Source organism: Brachyhypopomus gauderio, chromosome 3, assembly GCF_052324685.1.
Source record: "Brachyhypopomus gauderio isolate BG-103 chromosome 3, BGAUD_0.2, whole genome shotgun sequence".
NCBI lineage: Eukaryota > Metazoa > Chordata > Actinopteri > Gymnotiformes > Hypopomidae > Brachyhypopomus > Brachyhypopomus gauderio.
The window spans coordinates 25,643,503-25,660,702 of record NC_135213.1 but is presented as its reverse complement, the minus strand read 5'-3'; the positions used below and the strand labels follow the sequence as shown (position 1 = coordinate 25,660,702).

At 42.7% G+C, this 17,200-nt stretch overlaps 2 protein-coding genes across 8 annotated transcripts in view; one reads left to right on the top strand and one right to left on the bottom strand.

The window, feature by feature from the left end:
- The window catches only part of plce1 (phospholipase C, epsilon 1), a 64,863-nt gene extending 55,293 nt beyond the window's left edge, over positions 1–9,570 (top strand). For all 6 annotated transcript variants that reach the window (XM_077000685.1, XM_077000687.1, XM_077000688.1 and 3 more), the window contains 3 exons: positions 5,040–5,252; positions 5,863–6,101; positions 8,254–9,570. In XM_077000685.1, coding sequence (XP_076856800.1) covers positions 5,040–5,252; positions 5,863–6,027 — 378 coding nt within the window. In that variant the 3' untranslated portion in view covers positions 6,028–6,101; positions 8,254–9,570. The remainder of the gene's footprint in view (positions 1–5,039; positions 5,253–5,862; positions 6,102–8,253) is intronic.
- Positions 149–17,148, bottom strand: noc3l (NOC3-like DNA replication regulator). Of its 2 annotated transcripts, XR_013130095.1 has the most exons (23): positions 16,990–17,148; positions 16,515–16,725; positions 16,261–16,387; positions 16,001–16,158; positions 15,844–15,909; positions 15,603–15,730; positions 15,347–15,508; positions 15,162–15,255; positions 14,894–15,069; positions 14,641–14,769; positions 14,408–14,539; positions 14,244–14,324; positions 14,031–14,131; positions 13,878–13,950; positions 13,639–13,702; positions 13,465–13,536; positions 13,198–13,379; positions 11,647–11,775; positions 11,438–11,535; positions 10,886–10,970; positions 10,652–10,809; positions 6,114–6,284; positions 149–5,325 (listed from the first exon to the last, which is right to left on the bottom strand). XR_013130095.1 is itself a non-coding variant. In XM_077000691.1 (21 exons), the coding sequence occupies exons 1-21, from the start codon at positions 16,996–16,998 to the stop codon at positions 10,687–10,689; spliced, it is 2,400 nt and encodes a 799-aa protein (XP_076856806.1). In that variant the 5' UTR covers positions 16,999–17,148; the 3' UTR covers positions 9,772–10,686. The 2 variants fall into 2 exon arrangements, 1 of the variants encoding a protein (XP_076856806.1); XM_077000691.1 differs by lacking the exons at positions 149–5,325; positions 6,114–6,284 and having other exon boundaries at positions 9,772–10,809.
- Between the last annotated feature and the right edge of the window lie 52 nt (positions 17,149–17,200).

Below are 17,200 nucleotides of genomic sequence, written 5' to 3'. Positions count from 1 at the left end.
CAAAAGCCGGCTTTGGTCCCCCCCCAGTTTTTACGGTTAAAACCAAATATTTAAATAGCGACGAATCCATGTCCCCCCCACTTTTGAAATCAAAATTACGTCCATGACTTAGTGCACCATACTACATACTACAGCATCACCTTACATATAGTGTCCCAACATGTTTTTATTGTTCACTGAAGACATTTGGGTTTAAGATCAATCAATCAATCAATCAAATTTTATTTATATAGCGCTTTTTACAACAGTTGTTGTCACAAAGCAGCTTTACAAGTGCCGAGTCCTAGCCCCCAGTGAACAAGCCAAAGGCGACAGTGGCAAGGAAAAACTCCCTAGTTTTTTGCATGAGGAAGAAACCTTGAGAGGAACCAAGACTCAGGGGGGGAACCCATCCTCCTCTGGCCGACACCGGTCACCATGACAACAACAACAACAATTTAGACAGAAAGAAGAGAAAGAAAAGGAAAAATATGTAATAATGTCCATCATGATGTATGCATCCGGTTAGGCAGGAGGTGGCTGGCTCAGGATGGATCGCTGGTCTCCTCATCTCATTATTCCTCAAGCAGGCGGGCAGCCATGTGGAGAAATGAAACAGGGAAAATTAGCTCTGTATGAGGACATATACAGGACAGGTAAAATTATAAACATTTCCGGAGTGTGGCAGCAACTCCGGCATTTAGTTAAATTATTACAGCCTAGCTAAAAAGGCAGAACCAGAAGGTAACATAGGCTTGGGGGCATTCTGAGACAATGGCATCCGTCCACTGCACTGTCAACAAACTTGAGTGACCACGAGCAGTGACAGGACGACAGCACCAGCACCCCAGTCTACCATAAAACCCTTCGTCTATGAACCCCTGAATCTGTACTTTTATCTAAGGGGGGATATTAATTATCAAACGCTAAACTAAATAAGTGGGTTTTCAACCTAGACTTAAAGATTGTGACTGTGTCGGAGTCCCGGACGCATTTAGGAAGATTATTCCAAAGCTGGGGGGCCTTACAAGAAAAGGCTCTTCCCCCTGCTGTTACCTTATTAATTTTTGGAACTAATAAAAGACCAGCACCCTGTGATCTTAGTGGGCGTGGGGGTTCGTAATAGGAAATAAGTTCCTGAAGGTACTCAGGAGCAAGCCCGTGCAATGCTTTATAAGTTAATAAAAGAATTTTAAAGTCAATACGGAATTTAACTGGGAGCCAATGCAGGGCTGATAGGACTGGACTGATATGCTGAAATTTTCTAGTTCTGGTCAGAACCCTGGCTGCGGCATTTTGAACTATTTGAAGTTTATTTAGATTCCTATTTGAACATCCTGACAGTAGTGCATTGCAGTAGTCTAATCTAGAGCTAACAAAGGCGTGCACCAATTTTTCTGCATCATCCTGTGATAATGCATTTCTTAATTTAGCAATGTTACGGAGATGTAGAAAAGCTATCCTAGTAGTATTATCTATGTATTTATCAAATGATAGGTCAGAGTCGAGTATGACGCCTAGGTTTTTGGCTACTGTGCCAGGTGTAATGGGGTAGCCTGCGAGATTAAGCATTAGATCTGGAATTTTCTGTTTTGAGGCCTTAGGGCCCAGAAGGAGAACTTCTGTTTTGTCCTCATTAAGTTGGAGGAAGTTTAGAGACATCCAGCATTTAATATCTCTTACACAGGCCTCAATTTTTCTTAAACTGAGTTTGTCATCAGGTTTGGCTGATATGTAAAGTTGAGTGTCATCTGCATAGCAGTGAAAATTGACACCATTATAACTGTGCCCAATGGTAGCATATATAATGTAAATAATAGTGGTCCTAGAATGGAGCCTTGCGGGATCCCATATTTAACTTTTGTACGTTTGGATGGAATATTATTGAGCTCTACAAACTGATAGCGATTTGTTAAGTAAGAATGAAACCATGAAAGGGCTGTGCCAGAGACTCCAACCCAGCGTTCTAACCTTTCTAGCAAGATCCTATGATCAATTGTGTCGAAAGCTGCACTAAGATCAAGAAGCACTAACAGCGATACATAACCTTGATCTGAAGCAAGGAGGAGGTCATTTGTTACTTTAACTAATGCTGTTTCAGTACTGTGATGGGGCCTAAAACCAGATTGGAACTTTTCAAATATGTGATGCCTATGCAGATATAGGCATAATTGCTGGGCAACAGCTTTTTCTATGATCTTAGATATAAGATCAAAAGATGAATATGAGACAAGAGTTTAACTTTTACCTCCTGGTATTTACATCTAGATGCTGTAAACAATTTTGAGCCCATTTTCCAAGTGACCAAAAAAGAAAAGGTTTTGGAACATGTCACTGTTTCTTGTTGACCAGGTGTTGGCTTATAGGTTGATTGTTCAAACATTAAATAGCTCTGCATGACTTGTCTAAGGTTTTAGCCCAGGCTTAAACCTATAAAGACTGCATTTCTTATTAAAGAGGATAAACCAACATGAAGACCAGATTTGTCTATGGGAGAAAAGCAAGTCATTTTGAAGCTGAGAATGAAAATCAATCGGAGCCGTTGGATAAACATTGGGCATCGCAAGCACAACAATTTGGAATGTTCTGGAAAAGAAAGAAACTACTGGTGTACTGAGCAACAGACGTGGCACGGGTCGGCCAAGGACAACAACAGTAGTAGAAGACAGGAATATTGTCTAACCCAGTGGTTCCCAAAGTGGGGGGCGCGCCCCCTAGGTGGGGCGCGGAGCTATTGCAGGGGGGGGCGCAGAGCTTGGAAGTAAAACGTGCACATGTGTCAATTTAGGGATGCACCGATTCCGATATTAATATCTGAAAAAAATTCTAGATCGGGTATCGGTGACAATGTGACCGATCCATAAAAACAGATCTATTCAGTCTAATTCTATGCTCGTAACGCTTTTCTGAGTTAGTTCAACATTAAATATCCACTCTGTCCCGGATAGAAGTGAACTTGGACAGTTAACAGGCGAGTGAAGCACACAGAGGAGAGGTGAATCACTGACTCGTACTCGCGCTGGTGCTATTACACTTAGTCCGTTTATTTGCTGGTTGACCAAAATAAACCTGGGCTCCAGCACTACTTGACTGTTCATACATGAACTGGTGAGTTGTCCAAAGCTCATTGAATGCGTTACTTACAGAAATAAAATAAAGATAAAATAAAGAGCAGTGGTCTGACTCTGTCTACGGCAGAAAGCTAAAACAACAATATTCCGTACGCGCGCTCAACTCGCTCCCTTAAAGAGACAGTACACATATTTCTGGCCGTTACATGCTTTATGCTCTGCGTGATGTCTGCGCTAGCAAACTAGCCACATAGGTATTGCTGTTTCTCTTATTTCATCTCCTTATTTATTTAAAATTATATTTAGAATTCTTGAACCATTTAAAAGGTTTCTTACAGTTTATTTTTTTCATGTTTGACCAAAGTTGTGAACCTATTGTTTTTGTAAGTTTCAGGTTCTTTGGTATAATTTATTTTACATTCAATGTTATATTCATAGTTGCAGTGACTGAACAAATGCAAGTTGTGTTGTTTTTACATGTTTTATGTGTGTTTAAGTGTGCTATACTGGTGCAGAGTTTTCAATAAACTTGTAATTCAGTATGTCTTGTGTTTTTTAAAAAATGCTTTAAGTCGATTCAGCACAGTTTTACTCTTATCAGATCGGTATCGGCAGAGGCGGTCTTTGCATAGAGGCGTGGCTAGGCAACTGCCTTGGGCCCCTCCCACTGCAGCCCACTGTAGGGGCCCCCTGATTAGCTGACTTTTTTCTCGCATATTAATGTTGATGCGCCCCCTACCTAATTTCGCCTTGAGCCCCCAAATTGCTAAGTCCGCCACTGGGTATCGGATCAGTATCGGCCGATACGAAGCCTCAGATATCTGAATCGGTATCGGAAGTGAAAACCGTGAATCGGTGCATCCCTAGTCAATATGGGGGGGGGGGGCGCAAAAATATTCTCATCTACTAAAGGGGGGCACGGCAGAAAAAGTTTGGGAACCACTGGTCTAACCCAAAAACATCAGTAAGTGACATCACCAACGACCTCCACAGTGCAGGGGTGAAGCTATCACAATCCACTGTTTGATAGAGACTCATAGAGCAGACATACAGAGGCCACACCACAATATGTAAACCACCCATCAGCAGCAAGAATCGGACAGACAGATTGGAATTTGCACAGAAGTACAGAGATGAGCCACAAAAGTTCTGGAACACGATCTTATAGACTGATGAGACCAAGATGAAGCTCTACCACAGTGATGGAAAGGCCAAAGTGTGGAGACGAAAAGGAACTGCTTATGATCCGAAGCAGTTCCAGCTGCTTCTGGAACAGGCTCATTAATATTTATTGATGATGTAACTAATGATGGTGGCAGCAGATTGAATTCTGAAGTGTACAGGAACATTTTGTATGCCAAACTAATCGGCAGGACAGTGAACCAAAGCACACTGCCAACAGAACAAAGGACTTCATCAGGGGGGATAAAGTGGAAGGTTTTGGACTGGCCAAGATGATCACCTGACCTTAACCCATTAGAGCATTTCACCTCCTGAAGTGGAGACTGGAGGACGAACTGTCCCAAAACAGGAACAGGGAGAAGCTGCTGGAGAAGCTGCTGGAGAAGCTGCTGGAGAAGCCTGGAGCAGCATCACAAATGCAGCAGTTTGATGGGGCGCAAGCATGGGGCAGTTATTGCAAGCAAAGATTTTAAATGTTATTTACGTTAAGATCATTTGTTCTTTTTGCTCACCTAAAAATGCTGTGGTCTAATACAAACAGTAATATTTCTTAAGTTGTTTAAAACATCTTGATGTAAATACCAGGAAATAAAAGCTGAAATTCTGAACTCTCGCTTCATACTCATCTTAAACCCAAATGTCTTTAGTGAACATCATAAACAAAAGAATGTGCCTTCTGTTCCAATACTTCTGGAGGGAACTGTATATGTAACTGAGATTTTTATGATTACCATCAACTTATGATTATGATTACCATCAACATCTTGACTGTACCCCACCTTTTCACCCATCAACCCCTCCCAACAGACGCTTTTCAAAGCCAAGTACTCCATGAGTATCCTGAACAACCCCAATCCCATGGATTACGTTCTCCTGGAGGAGGTGAGCCGTGACACGGCTGGCAGGAAGGTGTACTCTGGAAAGCCCAGTCAGCGTGTGCTGCTGGACCACGAGTGTGTGTTTGAGGCCCAGAGCAGGTGGAAGGGGCCCGGCAGGTTCATCCTCAAACTCAAAGAGCAGGTATGGCACAGTCCCCTTCAGCTGCTACTCGCGTTCCCAACGACTTCTGGGTTATTCCTCATCATGACCGTTCCTGATGGTGATGCAAAAAGTTCATTTGGTTACAGGTTAATGGGTTTATAGCTGTGTAGAAGCATATAAGAAACGATGAGATGTAAATAGAGCTAATAAATAGAACAATTTTGACCAATTGGAATGTGTTTCGTGTTAACATGATGAGTTGAATTTATTAATTGTGAATTTTGTGTTTAAAAATCACAATTGAAATTGAAGTCCCAAGAATATGAGAATAAACCTTAAAATTTTTATTCCGAATACAGTTTGAAACAAACAAACATGAAGAATCTAGGCTCTTTGTTGATTACACCACCCTTATTTACAATGGTTTTAGCCAATCAAAAAACCTCTTGATACTACAAGCAGGAAATACATAATTTAATGACATGTACAGTATATGTACCTGCATGTCATGTGCTTCGACCCAGAATTATTCCACACCTATATTAATAATATCATCTATTATTTCAATATGAATGTGAAAATCTGAAAAATGGTTATTTAAAAAAAACAAAACATGATTTTCAGTTTCGGCTCATGTGTGTCCACTCAGATTGCACGTGAGGACAAACGGAAGGGCGTGTCCTTCGCCAGTGAGCTGCGCAAGCTGACGGGTCGCAGTCGCAGCGTGACGGTGAACGGGCCCGAACCCCCACACAGTAAGGAGGAGCGCACCGCGTGGCCCGCCGTGCCACCTCCACCCGACGCCACCGACTGAACACACACTCTGCGCACACGTGTGTGCATGTGTGTGTGTGTGTGTGCGCGTGCAATGCATGGAGCCCCAGCGAGGTAGGAACCCACCTCATGACCAATTCAAATCGTTCACAAGGCTGTTCCATCTTTAAAAGCTTTCAAATAGTGTTCCTGTATCGTTCCTAAGGCTCCTGTGTAGTTGTAATGGAAAGTCCAAGCTCCATCTCGTAGCTTTGGTGGGTTCTCTTCTGCCTTTCTCCAGGATGTTGGTTTGTTGTCCTGTAAAGCAGAGCTGAGTTAGACTGCAGAGTGTCAGTAGGTGGTGTGGGTAGTGACACAGGTATGAGGCAAAGGACATTTACCTCACTAACAAGCTTTGAGCATGCTGTGCTATCAAATCTTTTGCACCAAGGTGTGATTAATAGCATGAGAACACCTGTGTGACAGCCTTGTTAGCCCTGTTAGCACTGTTAGCCCAGAAAAGCCAAACAGCTGATGTCAAAGTCAAATTTATTTTTTATTTATGTTTTCTCAAAGCAGCTTTTCTGGTTTTGCGTATCCATGGCAACGTTCAGTAATGCAGTGTAGACACTTCCTACTTTTATAATTAAAAAATATTTTATTTCCACATAGATTGTTTCATATAAAGCATTAAATCATGAATTCTCATTTTTTCCATTCTTAACAACCCTGTATGTTGGGAATCTTGTGCGTGTTTATACTGCATTCATTCCATTTGTACTGTACAAGTTGGACTATCCACAGAAAACAATTTTTGGCATTTTGCAGACTGCAGATATGTGCTAAAAGATCCAGTTAACCTGTGTTTTGTGTTTTCTTTCTCTCACATAGTTAACATACACATATCAGCCACACTTCCCCAATCAGTCCTAACATTAAACTACCTGCCTAATATTGTATAGGTCAGGCTTGTGCTGCCAGAACAGTTCTTACGTGTCGCGGCATGGACTCCACATGCCATCTGAGGATGTCCTGTAGTATCTAGCATCAGTATGTTAGCAGCCATGACTGAGCGATAGTTGGACTGAGATCTGTGGAAGTCAAGTCAACACGTTGAACTCCATCATGTTCCTCAAACCATTCCAGAAGAGTAAGTGAAGGTTGGCAGAGCACAGTGTCCTGCTGACGGAGGCCACTGGCACCAGGGAATACCCAGAACATCCACATGAATGGAGGGACCAATAATATATATTATACATACTACAAATCTAAAGATTTATGTCTCTTTATTAAGATATAAACAGAAAATAAAATCTGGTTGTATACTTATAAAGAGACAATAATAATTATATATGGTCATTACTACAGCTAAAAGCATGTTGTATATGCTGTAGTGGGAGCCTTTCTATCCTGTATAGGGCTGGCTTTGCAAATGGACTGAGGTGTGTGTGTGTGTGTTGTTATTGTACAAAGGTAGAAGCTTATTGTTATGTACCAGATCTGCTACAGAGCAAAACATTCATTCTTCAGTGCTGTCATATTATCTGGCTCACTGGAATTAGTTGGAAGGTTGTCAAGATAATGACTAGCTGTTGAGGATGAGGATGAGGAGGAAGACTATGACTACGATGCGGTAGTGTTCAGAGACTACGGTAGTTTGAGGGAGAATAGTTTACAAAATTTCAAATTCAGTAAAGTGTATGGTTGCCATGGTGAGTAGGCCATAATCTGGGATGGATACAAATGCTTTTCTCAGTGGTTCTTGTTCAATATCAATATTAATGCTAAAATCTTCAATTACTACTAATTTATCCAAAGATTACTAAATTTTTTGAAAGGCACCAAACTAAATATATATAATAACAATAAATTAATTTCAGTGCAATATATATTTAAAATGCATGGAGACGTTTTTGTATTTTTCCCTACAAATTTCAAAGTGAAAATGGATTGAAAGGAAGATGCACAGATTGCATTATAATGCTACACTCTACACCATTGTTGGCCATGAAGAGGCTCTGGGAAGTTGTAGACTCTAATTGGGTTAATAATCATTAATAAAATTAAGTAACTTTCATTATGCAGTCTTAGACTTGGAGAATACAATTGGAGGTACAATTGAAATGTTTTATTTTGGATGTGGTTAAGTAATAAATTCAAAAAGTAAAATCAAAATGGCAGATTTGATTAAAAATAAGCTTTAGAACTTTTTCATTTGGTAGTTTGCTTAAAATCTCTCTTCTTCTTCTTCCACGCTCCTGCTCTCCTCCTCACACACTCTCTGCAGGGTTTCCGCTGTCAGCAAGATCAAAGGCTTGGACGGCGGAGGGTTGCCAGGACGTTGAGAGTGGCAGAGGAAGCCCCACTGTTGGTGATGGCAGCACTCTTTATGTCCCGCCCCCTTCTGCTTGGTCCCTCCCCTTGCTCTGGAACTGGAAGCTGCGCAAATGAGTCCAGGCGCGTGGTACCGCTGGCATGTGGCCCTTGCGCTTGCAGGAGCTCATGGGCTTTGCTGAAGACCATCACTCCTCACCACTCGGTGGGTCCCATGAGTGACAGGGCAGCAGGTGTCTGTGAACACTCCGCTCCTGTTCAGCTGCTTTCTTCAGAACCGAGTGTAAGAAGCACGGGTGTTGGATGGAGACGTAGCCTTGAAGACACAACGCACGTAAGGAAGAGCAGCAAGGAGGCACTGGTTGCCCTGGGGAGAGTTCTACTGCCTCCCTATGTGGTAAGAGCAGGGCAGTAGGGAGGCAGTAGGGAGTTCCTTCTCCATCTCTCCTCTAATAAATGATGTACTACATCAGCCTTTCACAGTATGTGTTCATGTACTGCATCGTTTGTGGTTTTGCTTTATGTTCAAAAGAACTTTGCCACAGATTATACAGTCTTGCTACTCTTACCAAAAAGCATCATCTTTATGAGCTTTCTATTTATTTATAGTATACGTTCTAATTGATTGAGTGAAAAGCAGCAGACCCTAGCAAAAAAGGCAGTAACTGCAAGTGTTATAGGGGCATGTTTAATTCTGAAAAACAAATTTAAATATACTTTAAACTATACAATAGTTTTATACTAGATCTCTACAGATGTTTCTGGTAGGGGTCCGATTGCTGTAAAGAATGTACAATGTGATATAATTTTATTTATTTATTGGGTGGTTAACTGCTCGTGTTTTGAAAATGTGAGAAATAATTCTGCCCTAATTTCGAAGGTACAGTTTTTATTTCAGTGATCAACACTTTAGAGCAGCAGATGTTTTCATGTGTAGTTCAGTGTGTTTTCATTTTTAAATGTTCTTGAATAAATCTGATTATTTAAATAGTACCAAATGACTTTACCTTTCAAGTATCCGAAAGGTGCAACTGATACATGTCTTCTTTAACTCAAGAAATGTTGTGACTTTAAAAGCTTATAACTGCATTGTAGTATAGTGCCATTTTAGAATTGTTTGTTCATTATAAAGTCTGTAAGACATTTTACGTGTTGCACAAATGTGAGCACTGGCACTTCCTGGCCTTCCTGCCCCCATGTGATGAACACATTCTGAGCTACAACATTAAATGGAACAGTTCAGTTTCTGTTACTACAGTTATTGTTTTCTTGACTACCTCTACTAACCTCCAGAGCCTGCAGATGTGGCCGCCAGTTTTAATCTTGTTTTCTTGTGTAATATTTCTGTTCCTTTTCTTTCTTGCTGTATAACTGTGAGTGTACTCAACCTGACTGATTTACATTACAATTTTGAGTGAAATCAGAACAGTTCACATGATCTGACTGATTTACATTACAATTTTGAGTGAAATCAGAACAGTTCACATGACCTGACTGATTTACATTACAGTTTTGAATGAAATCAGAACAGTTCACATGAAGGTTGAACACTGGGAATGTTGCTTGTTAACTTTCAGATGGTCCATTATCTAATTTTCTTGTTTTCTACAGCATCTATATTTCTTTCACATCGTAACCCAGGTTGGCTGTTTTCCTCTTGTACATAAGACAGTACAACTGTTAAATGCACATCTTATTTATTTTTGGAGGCTGTAAATATTCTCTCCCCATGTCATACTGTATACATGTCAATTGTTTGAACTTTTGTATTTCAGAATTTAAAATTTTGCTTGATAATTGCACTTGCATTTTTAAAACATTTTCAGTGAAGTCGGCTCTAATGAATAGGCCTGTGTACTTTTTAGAGCATTCATAAATGCTTTTTATAAGTCATTCATAATTATATTTTCTCAGAGATGCACCTAAGTAATTTATTTCAGTGGCTTGGTTCAAACTGGGCCGCATCATCAGGACTGCTACAGCTTGAACGGTGTCATTGCTTTGGCACGTTTTTATTTCTCTTTATTTTTATCTCATGACTGTTCTGACTACTGTGGATGGAATTATGTAAATCGCAGTTTTTCCAACAATAAAGTGTTGTAAATCTTCAAAATCTCAGTGCTCCTTATATTTAGAGACTCACTGGTTTCTGCAAATTCATTGATTAATACATGTAACACTTGTCATGCCAATATACATTGAAAATGTATATTCACCTTATTGCATTCAACACTCACTCCACCACTCCACATTTTACCTGCTCCGTTAATGTATAGTAACCCACTGTAAAACAGACATCTTTTGTTTTTTTATTTATTTAAGAACAATGTGAATATAAAGTATCTACCCACCCAGCCCTGTACAGTCGGAAACACAACAGTCAGAATCACTCCTGTGCAAAACTGGCAGCAAAATCCAGAGCTGCTTCACGCTCCTCGAACTGAAGAGCTGCATGAACCTGTTCTGTTACACTGGAGTCCAAGAAGGCGTGACCAATGGTGAAGTGTTCCTGAAACAACAGAGCAAAGGATTGAGATATTTCACAGTAATGTTGTCTGCTGTTAACATCATGGCTGGGTGCTTACCTTCTTTTTTGAGGCTGGTACTGCAACTGGGGGGTTAAAGGTCATGTCCTTCACACTATAGTCTTCAAAGAGCTGCCCTGGGGTTCTGTAACATTTTGAGTAAAGTTGACCTCTGAAAAATCATCTGACTTTTGTTCAAATACATTCAATGTCATCAAAATAATCGTAGAAAGTAAAATTAAGTAATATAAGCAAAAAAAAACCCCCAATATCTATGCCTGTCAGTGGATGAAGGCTTTATTCTTACTAACGGCACCCTTTGCTTGCATACACTCATAATAAAATGTCAAATAGTGTTAGAAAGCAAAACCTGACAAATTGAGTTGAGGTTTTCTAATGACAGCAGCAATAAACTAGTGTTTAACCAGCATTTCAGAGAAACTGGTTTAAATTACTTTAAAAACCTTTCGTGTCCAATGCGATCAACAATGTTGGCGATCAGGAGCCATTGTTGCTCCACACTGAGTGTGTTACCTTCTACTCAGCAACACGTTGTGTGTGTGTGTGTGTTACCTTCTACTCAACAACACGTTGTGTGTGTGTGTGTGTTACCTTCTACTCAGCTCCATGCCGAGTGCCCCTGAACCCTCGCTTGGAGCGCCGCACAACAGATGAGTGGCATACTTCCTAACCATGGGGTGGTAGTGTCTCTGAAACACACACACACCAGTTCACTTTCAGTACACTGACCAATCCCCCGGCTAAATCTCCACATGTTCTGTGGTTGTTGGCGTGAAGATGTCTGGACCAGGCCCAGGTACCTTGAGTGTGTGGAGTTCCCACAGGCAGGTGTTCTGGGGGTTACAGTACTCTGGCTCATCCAGCTCAGGCAGGTACACACCACTACCCTGCATGTCGTTGTCCAACAGTATATCACACTTGGGAAAAGTCTGCACAACAGACGTGCAAATACCATTAAAAAAGGTGCAGAACACCTACAACAACCAACACCTTTTAACCAACACCTACACACAACACTGGGGGTGGAGGGGTGGGAAGGCCTTCCTTCACCCGCTTCCTGCTCCCTGCCGGGGCGGGGGGGGGTTGCTGGCGCGGGGCTGGGCTGGCGGCTTCCTAGGACCACTGCAGGTCCTTGCTGGTCCAGCCATTTGCCCCTGCCGCAGAGGGTGTGCTAGTCTGGATAAGTGTGTGTCTCTGTCCTTGTTTTCTTCTTGTTTCTGAATGGGTGGATGAATGAGTGCGTGTTGGAGGGAGGGGACATATGGCCAGGTTTGGAGGTATGAGGGTAAATTTGAGTGTATGTGTGTGTGTGTGTGGGTGGGTGTGTGCATGGTGGGGGTGTATAGGGGCGAATGTAGGGTGGGTTTGGTTATGTGGGTGAGGACAGCTGGTTCTGGGTCGGGGCTGGTCGTGCCCGGTTCACTCATGGACGCTCCCCTGAGACTACTGCACCACTCCAGAGGGGGGGCGCCTTGGAGCTCCGGAGTCCGGCTTGGCCCCCCGGCGTAGGGGCGGTTGGTCCGCTCCCCTGGGCGGTGGTGGTATGGGGCGGCCGGGTGCTCCTCGGCGGGAGGTGGTGGTGACTGGTGGGGCGCTGTCCGGGGTCTCTCTCTCCCGCCTGCGGGGGCGGGCGGGTGAGGGTTTCTGGGAAGTGCGGCTCTGGTACTCCACCGCTCTGTGGGGGGCCGTGGGCGGGTGGGATTCCCGGGTCTCTCTCCACCCGCCTCTGGCCTCTGGGGGAATGCTGTCGCAGCTACCCACCCTTGCTGGTAAGTACATTCCATACATCTATCCTATGTTGCACTTCTAGGTTGCACATAAACACACACTCACACACACCCATACATCGCACTCATCTGCACTATATGTATTTGGTTTACTTTCTGTACTTCTTTGCAGTGGTCATTTGAGCTGGTTGCGTGTTTTATTTTATTAATATTATTATTATTTTATTATTATTATTATTTTTTTCTTCTTTTCTTTTTCTTCTCCTTTCTTCTCCTACCTCTGTCTTTTCCCTTTTTATTATTTCTCTCCCCCTCTTTTCTTGGTCCACCTAACCCCAATAATTATCACTTTGCGTATTGTTATCACTATATATTGTTATCACTACACTATATATTATACAGAATTGTTATAATTGCCATTTAAATCTGTACATAAAAACAAAGTTGTCCTCCAAAGATGGGGGGGTGGAGGTGGGCCAAAAAAAAAAAAAAAAAAAGGTGCAGAAGCAAAACACACACCAGCACAGTAAATTAACAACTAATACAGTACACATCTGTGCAGCACGGCACACTCAAAGTGACATTTGTTATGAAAGGCCTGAAAGCCCTCACTTGCACACTCACGTGCACTAGCGTCCTGTTGGTCGCCAGGATGGCCACGGAGGAGTCGGGCATGACGTGCAGGGCCAGCGTGCTCAGCCTCTTGAGGAAGGCGAGCGCCCGGTGCAGCGTGACCTGCTTCCTCCGCTTGGCCAGCATCACGTCCAGGCACTGCAGCGCGATGGCCGTGTCCTGGTTTGTGGCGCCTGCACGCAGGGGACACGTAGAGCTGCGCGTTAGGGCCGAGCCTGAAACGCTGCGTGAGGCATGGGTATGTGAACCTGAACGCACCTGCGTGCAGGGTGAGGAGGGTTTTGTAAAGGTGGGTGTAGAACTTCAGTGGATCAATATTGAGAACATCGCCTGTTGGAAATGGAGAACGGTCAAAGCAGAACAGAAGGGCTGAACCACCGTGACGGGACGCAAACGACCGCGACGAGACACGGGAGTGAAAATGGCACTGACCTTGACCTGAGAGAATGTGGAAAGCGGTCAGTATACAATGGAGGCTCTCTCGGTAAGACAGATCCTACATACACAGACAGCATGATTAAATGAATTTTTAAACTGCTTGGAGTATAATTAACAATACTGAATGTGTCCACCAATATAAAATGTATTGTTAAGGCAAAAGTGCATTTTTTTAAATATTAAACTAATAGCAAAAGAAAAAATTTACCACAGGTACAAGTCAGACTACTTACATTGGACGTAATTAAGCTATGGAGAACTGTCAGGAGGTCATCAAAGAACTCCAAATTGATCAGATGGGCAAACCTAAAAGAAAAGGAAAAGAAGTGCATAAAGCACAAACTTCACACCTGTCTGATATAAATGATGATAAATGTGTGACTTACTTAGCAAGACCTTCTAAAACGGAGGGCAGCAATTTGGATTTCTGGGCTTTCTTTAATATTCTGAAGTAGATGAGGAACACTATGTTTAGTGTCTCTGTGTGCTATAGAGAAATGAGAAAGAAAGAAAAACATTTCCAGAAAATCTATAACATGTTTCCTAAAACTGAAACTAGTGCTTCATTTTGGCTTTGTGGGACTCTGTGAAGCTCTTACCAATTTGATCTTCTTCTCTTTGCTCTCCGAGGCCTCTGTTTCAAGAAGTTCTTTTTGCAGCTTCTCTTCAGCTTTCCTATACTGTAAGGAAAATGAAACAAGCTTTGGACAAATGAAAAAGAAAGAGAACTCAGGCTCGCTTCAGCCGGCAGGCACATACAGACCTTCCGCTGCATTCTGGAGAGGTTCCTCTTCTTCTCTTTGAAGCTCATGAGTTTCTGTTTGGGTGCCAAGTCTTCTGTGTCCTTCTTCATCTCCACCTCTTTTATCCTCAGACAAAGCAGAGTTTTCAGGACCTACCAAACACAATAGCAGATTTCTTTTGAATACAGGAAGCTGTTAAGGCAAATGATGGACATGACGGCTGACAGTCATGTAGGTGCACTGGAATCTGCACCTCTGGTTTGATGTTGTAATTCCTGCTCTTGACCAGTCCAGAGATGACCCTCACTGTGGCCAGTGATGCCTGGCCCAGTTTGTCCTGCTTCAGGAGCGTCCTGACCGCCTCGCAGCACATCTCAGACAGCTGAGCACACAAACACAGAGACTTCTGTCTGTCTGTTTCGCCTTTTAAATCAAACGTTTTTGAGCAGGATACCACAAGCCTTCAAGGTCAGTTATCATAATCTTCCAGAAATGACGTAACTTACCTTCTTTGCAGGCTCGTTCATCAGCCCAACGACCACTAGAGTGATGTTGTTGTGGAAGTTGAAGTGGGGGAGCGCCACCAGCAGCTCACACATACATCTGATGGCCACCTCAGCCAGGCCGCGGTAGGAGGTCAGGGACACGGCCTGGCTACTCTTCAGCTTCTTCTGTTTCCAGTCTGTGGAGCCAGAGCAACAGCTGGTCAACACCATGTGGCTCAGCGCTCCATAAATTACCCAGCGTTCTCTGCACGGTGTAGGTCCACTTTACCTTTGATCGTCTGCTCCAAATTCTCCAGGTAGAATTTATACTGACTCACCAGCCCCTCCTCAAACTCTCTTAGCTGCTGCGTTTCCTTTTTGACCTGAGGAGTGATCACAAAGTGGAAAAGTCAGAACCTCAGCCATAAGTTGCACAGATGGTGCATCATCTGTAGTTCGTGGACCAAACTGAACCTTGGTGGCCTTTTCTGCTTCAGTCAGAGGTCGGATCCTGTAGGAGGGCACAATGTCCTTGAAAACTTCCAAGAGCGAGAGCATTACCAGCTTCCTGACCGTGACTGCCACACACGGGTCTGTCTCCATCAGCATCGCCCTCAGCTCCTTCAGTTTTTTAATCTGCAGAAACACAAGTGTAGCGCCCGACCCTTCAGCATGCATGACCAGTATAAAGGGATATGACAGACTTAGGGCAGGCGGTTGTGTGTCTTACACTGGAGTGTGGATCCGCCAGGATGGCTGAGCCCAAGGCAGCGATGTGCATTTTTCTCTCCTCCAGCTTCTGGAAGCGAAGCTCAAGTTGCTCCTTATGAGTCAGAGACAGGAAGCTCTGTGCCATCTCTGGTGCCAAACACACATACCAATAACACAACAGTAACCAAAAGCGGAGTGTTCTGATGGACAACAGCAGAGGTTTTAAAATGTGTTTAAATGAATTCTAGTCTAAATCCCACCTAGTTCTGAATCATCATGGTCCTTAACCTCCTCCTCTACTTCTTCCTCATCGACTTTCTGTATTACTGGAAATCAAAACAAACAGCACAGTTACAGTAGGAAACCACCACTGAAGACTAACATTAAAGAGTTTGCTTTCGGGAAGGTGCCCCATACCTGGTTTGTCCATGGTCTGAGGGATAAGGCCAGTCTTGTCTTTGATTGGTAACAAATGGATGACCTCTTTCTGCTCCTCCTGATGCATCTTTCTAGGCTTCTTCTCATACTTTTCTATTGGCTGGTCTGACTTGTGCTTTTTGACATGAACAGGAGCACTACAACATTTATACAAAGAAGGCAACAGTTGATTGGTTGTTCAATTTCTTAAATTTGATATTTTATTGTGCTTATGTAGATTAGGTGGAAGATTGTCTAACCATGAGGAAAGTTCTCTTGTTATGAAAGAGGCTTTCTGGGCCATGGCTCTGATCTGATCAAGGTCATCTTCATCCATCATATCAGTGGGCAGCGTCTCAAGGAATTCTTCTTCATCCTCTTCCTCTTCTGTGCATCACACAATAACACACGATAATACAGAAATAATGTACAATACTGACCCACCAAGTGTGGTCAGCAGCAAAATGGACATATGGGAAACAAAAAGGATTCAGACGCTGAAAATATTTCACACCTGGTTTCTTCTTGTAGCGCTCCAGAGGTTTAATGGACTGATGTGACACATCACTAATGGCTTGGTGAAGCTTTCTATGCTCCTTGCGTTGTTTCTTTGCCGTGGCTTGATGCTTGAACTGGCGGTTCTTCAACTTATTTTCGAGTTTCACATTGCTGGTTTTTAACAGCTTACGGAAGCTAGGCTTCTTTTTTCCATGCCTTTTCGAAGCCTGGTGTGAACACCAATTTAACATTGAAACGCTTTTCCAGAACAGACGAGTTTGTGTGTTAAATATCTCCCCAAACTTTACACTCGTCAATATTCAATGCTCGTAAAATACATATGAAACATTCCAGCTATTTTTTCATAATTCAGTAAAACCTCATAGTGCCAACGTAAAGGTTAGTTCAGATTAATTTCTATATTAACATTAACTAGGTAGCTGGTTTGTACGTGAATACGCAGTTCTGTCGTGAAAAAAAGAATTACTTACCGATTTCATACTTCTTGACGTTACTGACCCAATGCAATATCAACGTAAAACGTATTCTTAAAATTGTTTCTAAAGTTACTAAGTGTTACACTTAAATCCACAACATGGATCTTATGAACACATGCGTGTTTCAGACATACAGGAAGTATTCATCAATTCGGTCAAGAAAAACCACGCGCAGAACTCGACACCGCCACCTAACGGCTTGGAG

Bases quoted from the DNA above. Each gene is read 5' to 3' on its own strand.
- noc3l (XM_077000691.1), bottom strand. The intron at 10,971-11,437 runs GTAACACACACA...AAAATGTTACAG, and splicing joins GGCATGGAGCTGAGTAGAAG to AACCCCAGGGCAGCTCTTTG. The intron at 10,810-10,885 runs GTAAGCACCCAG...CTGTTGTTTCAG, and splicing joins TACCAGCCTCAAAAAAGAAG to GAACACTTCACCATTGGTCA.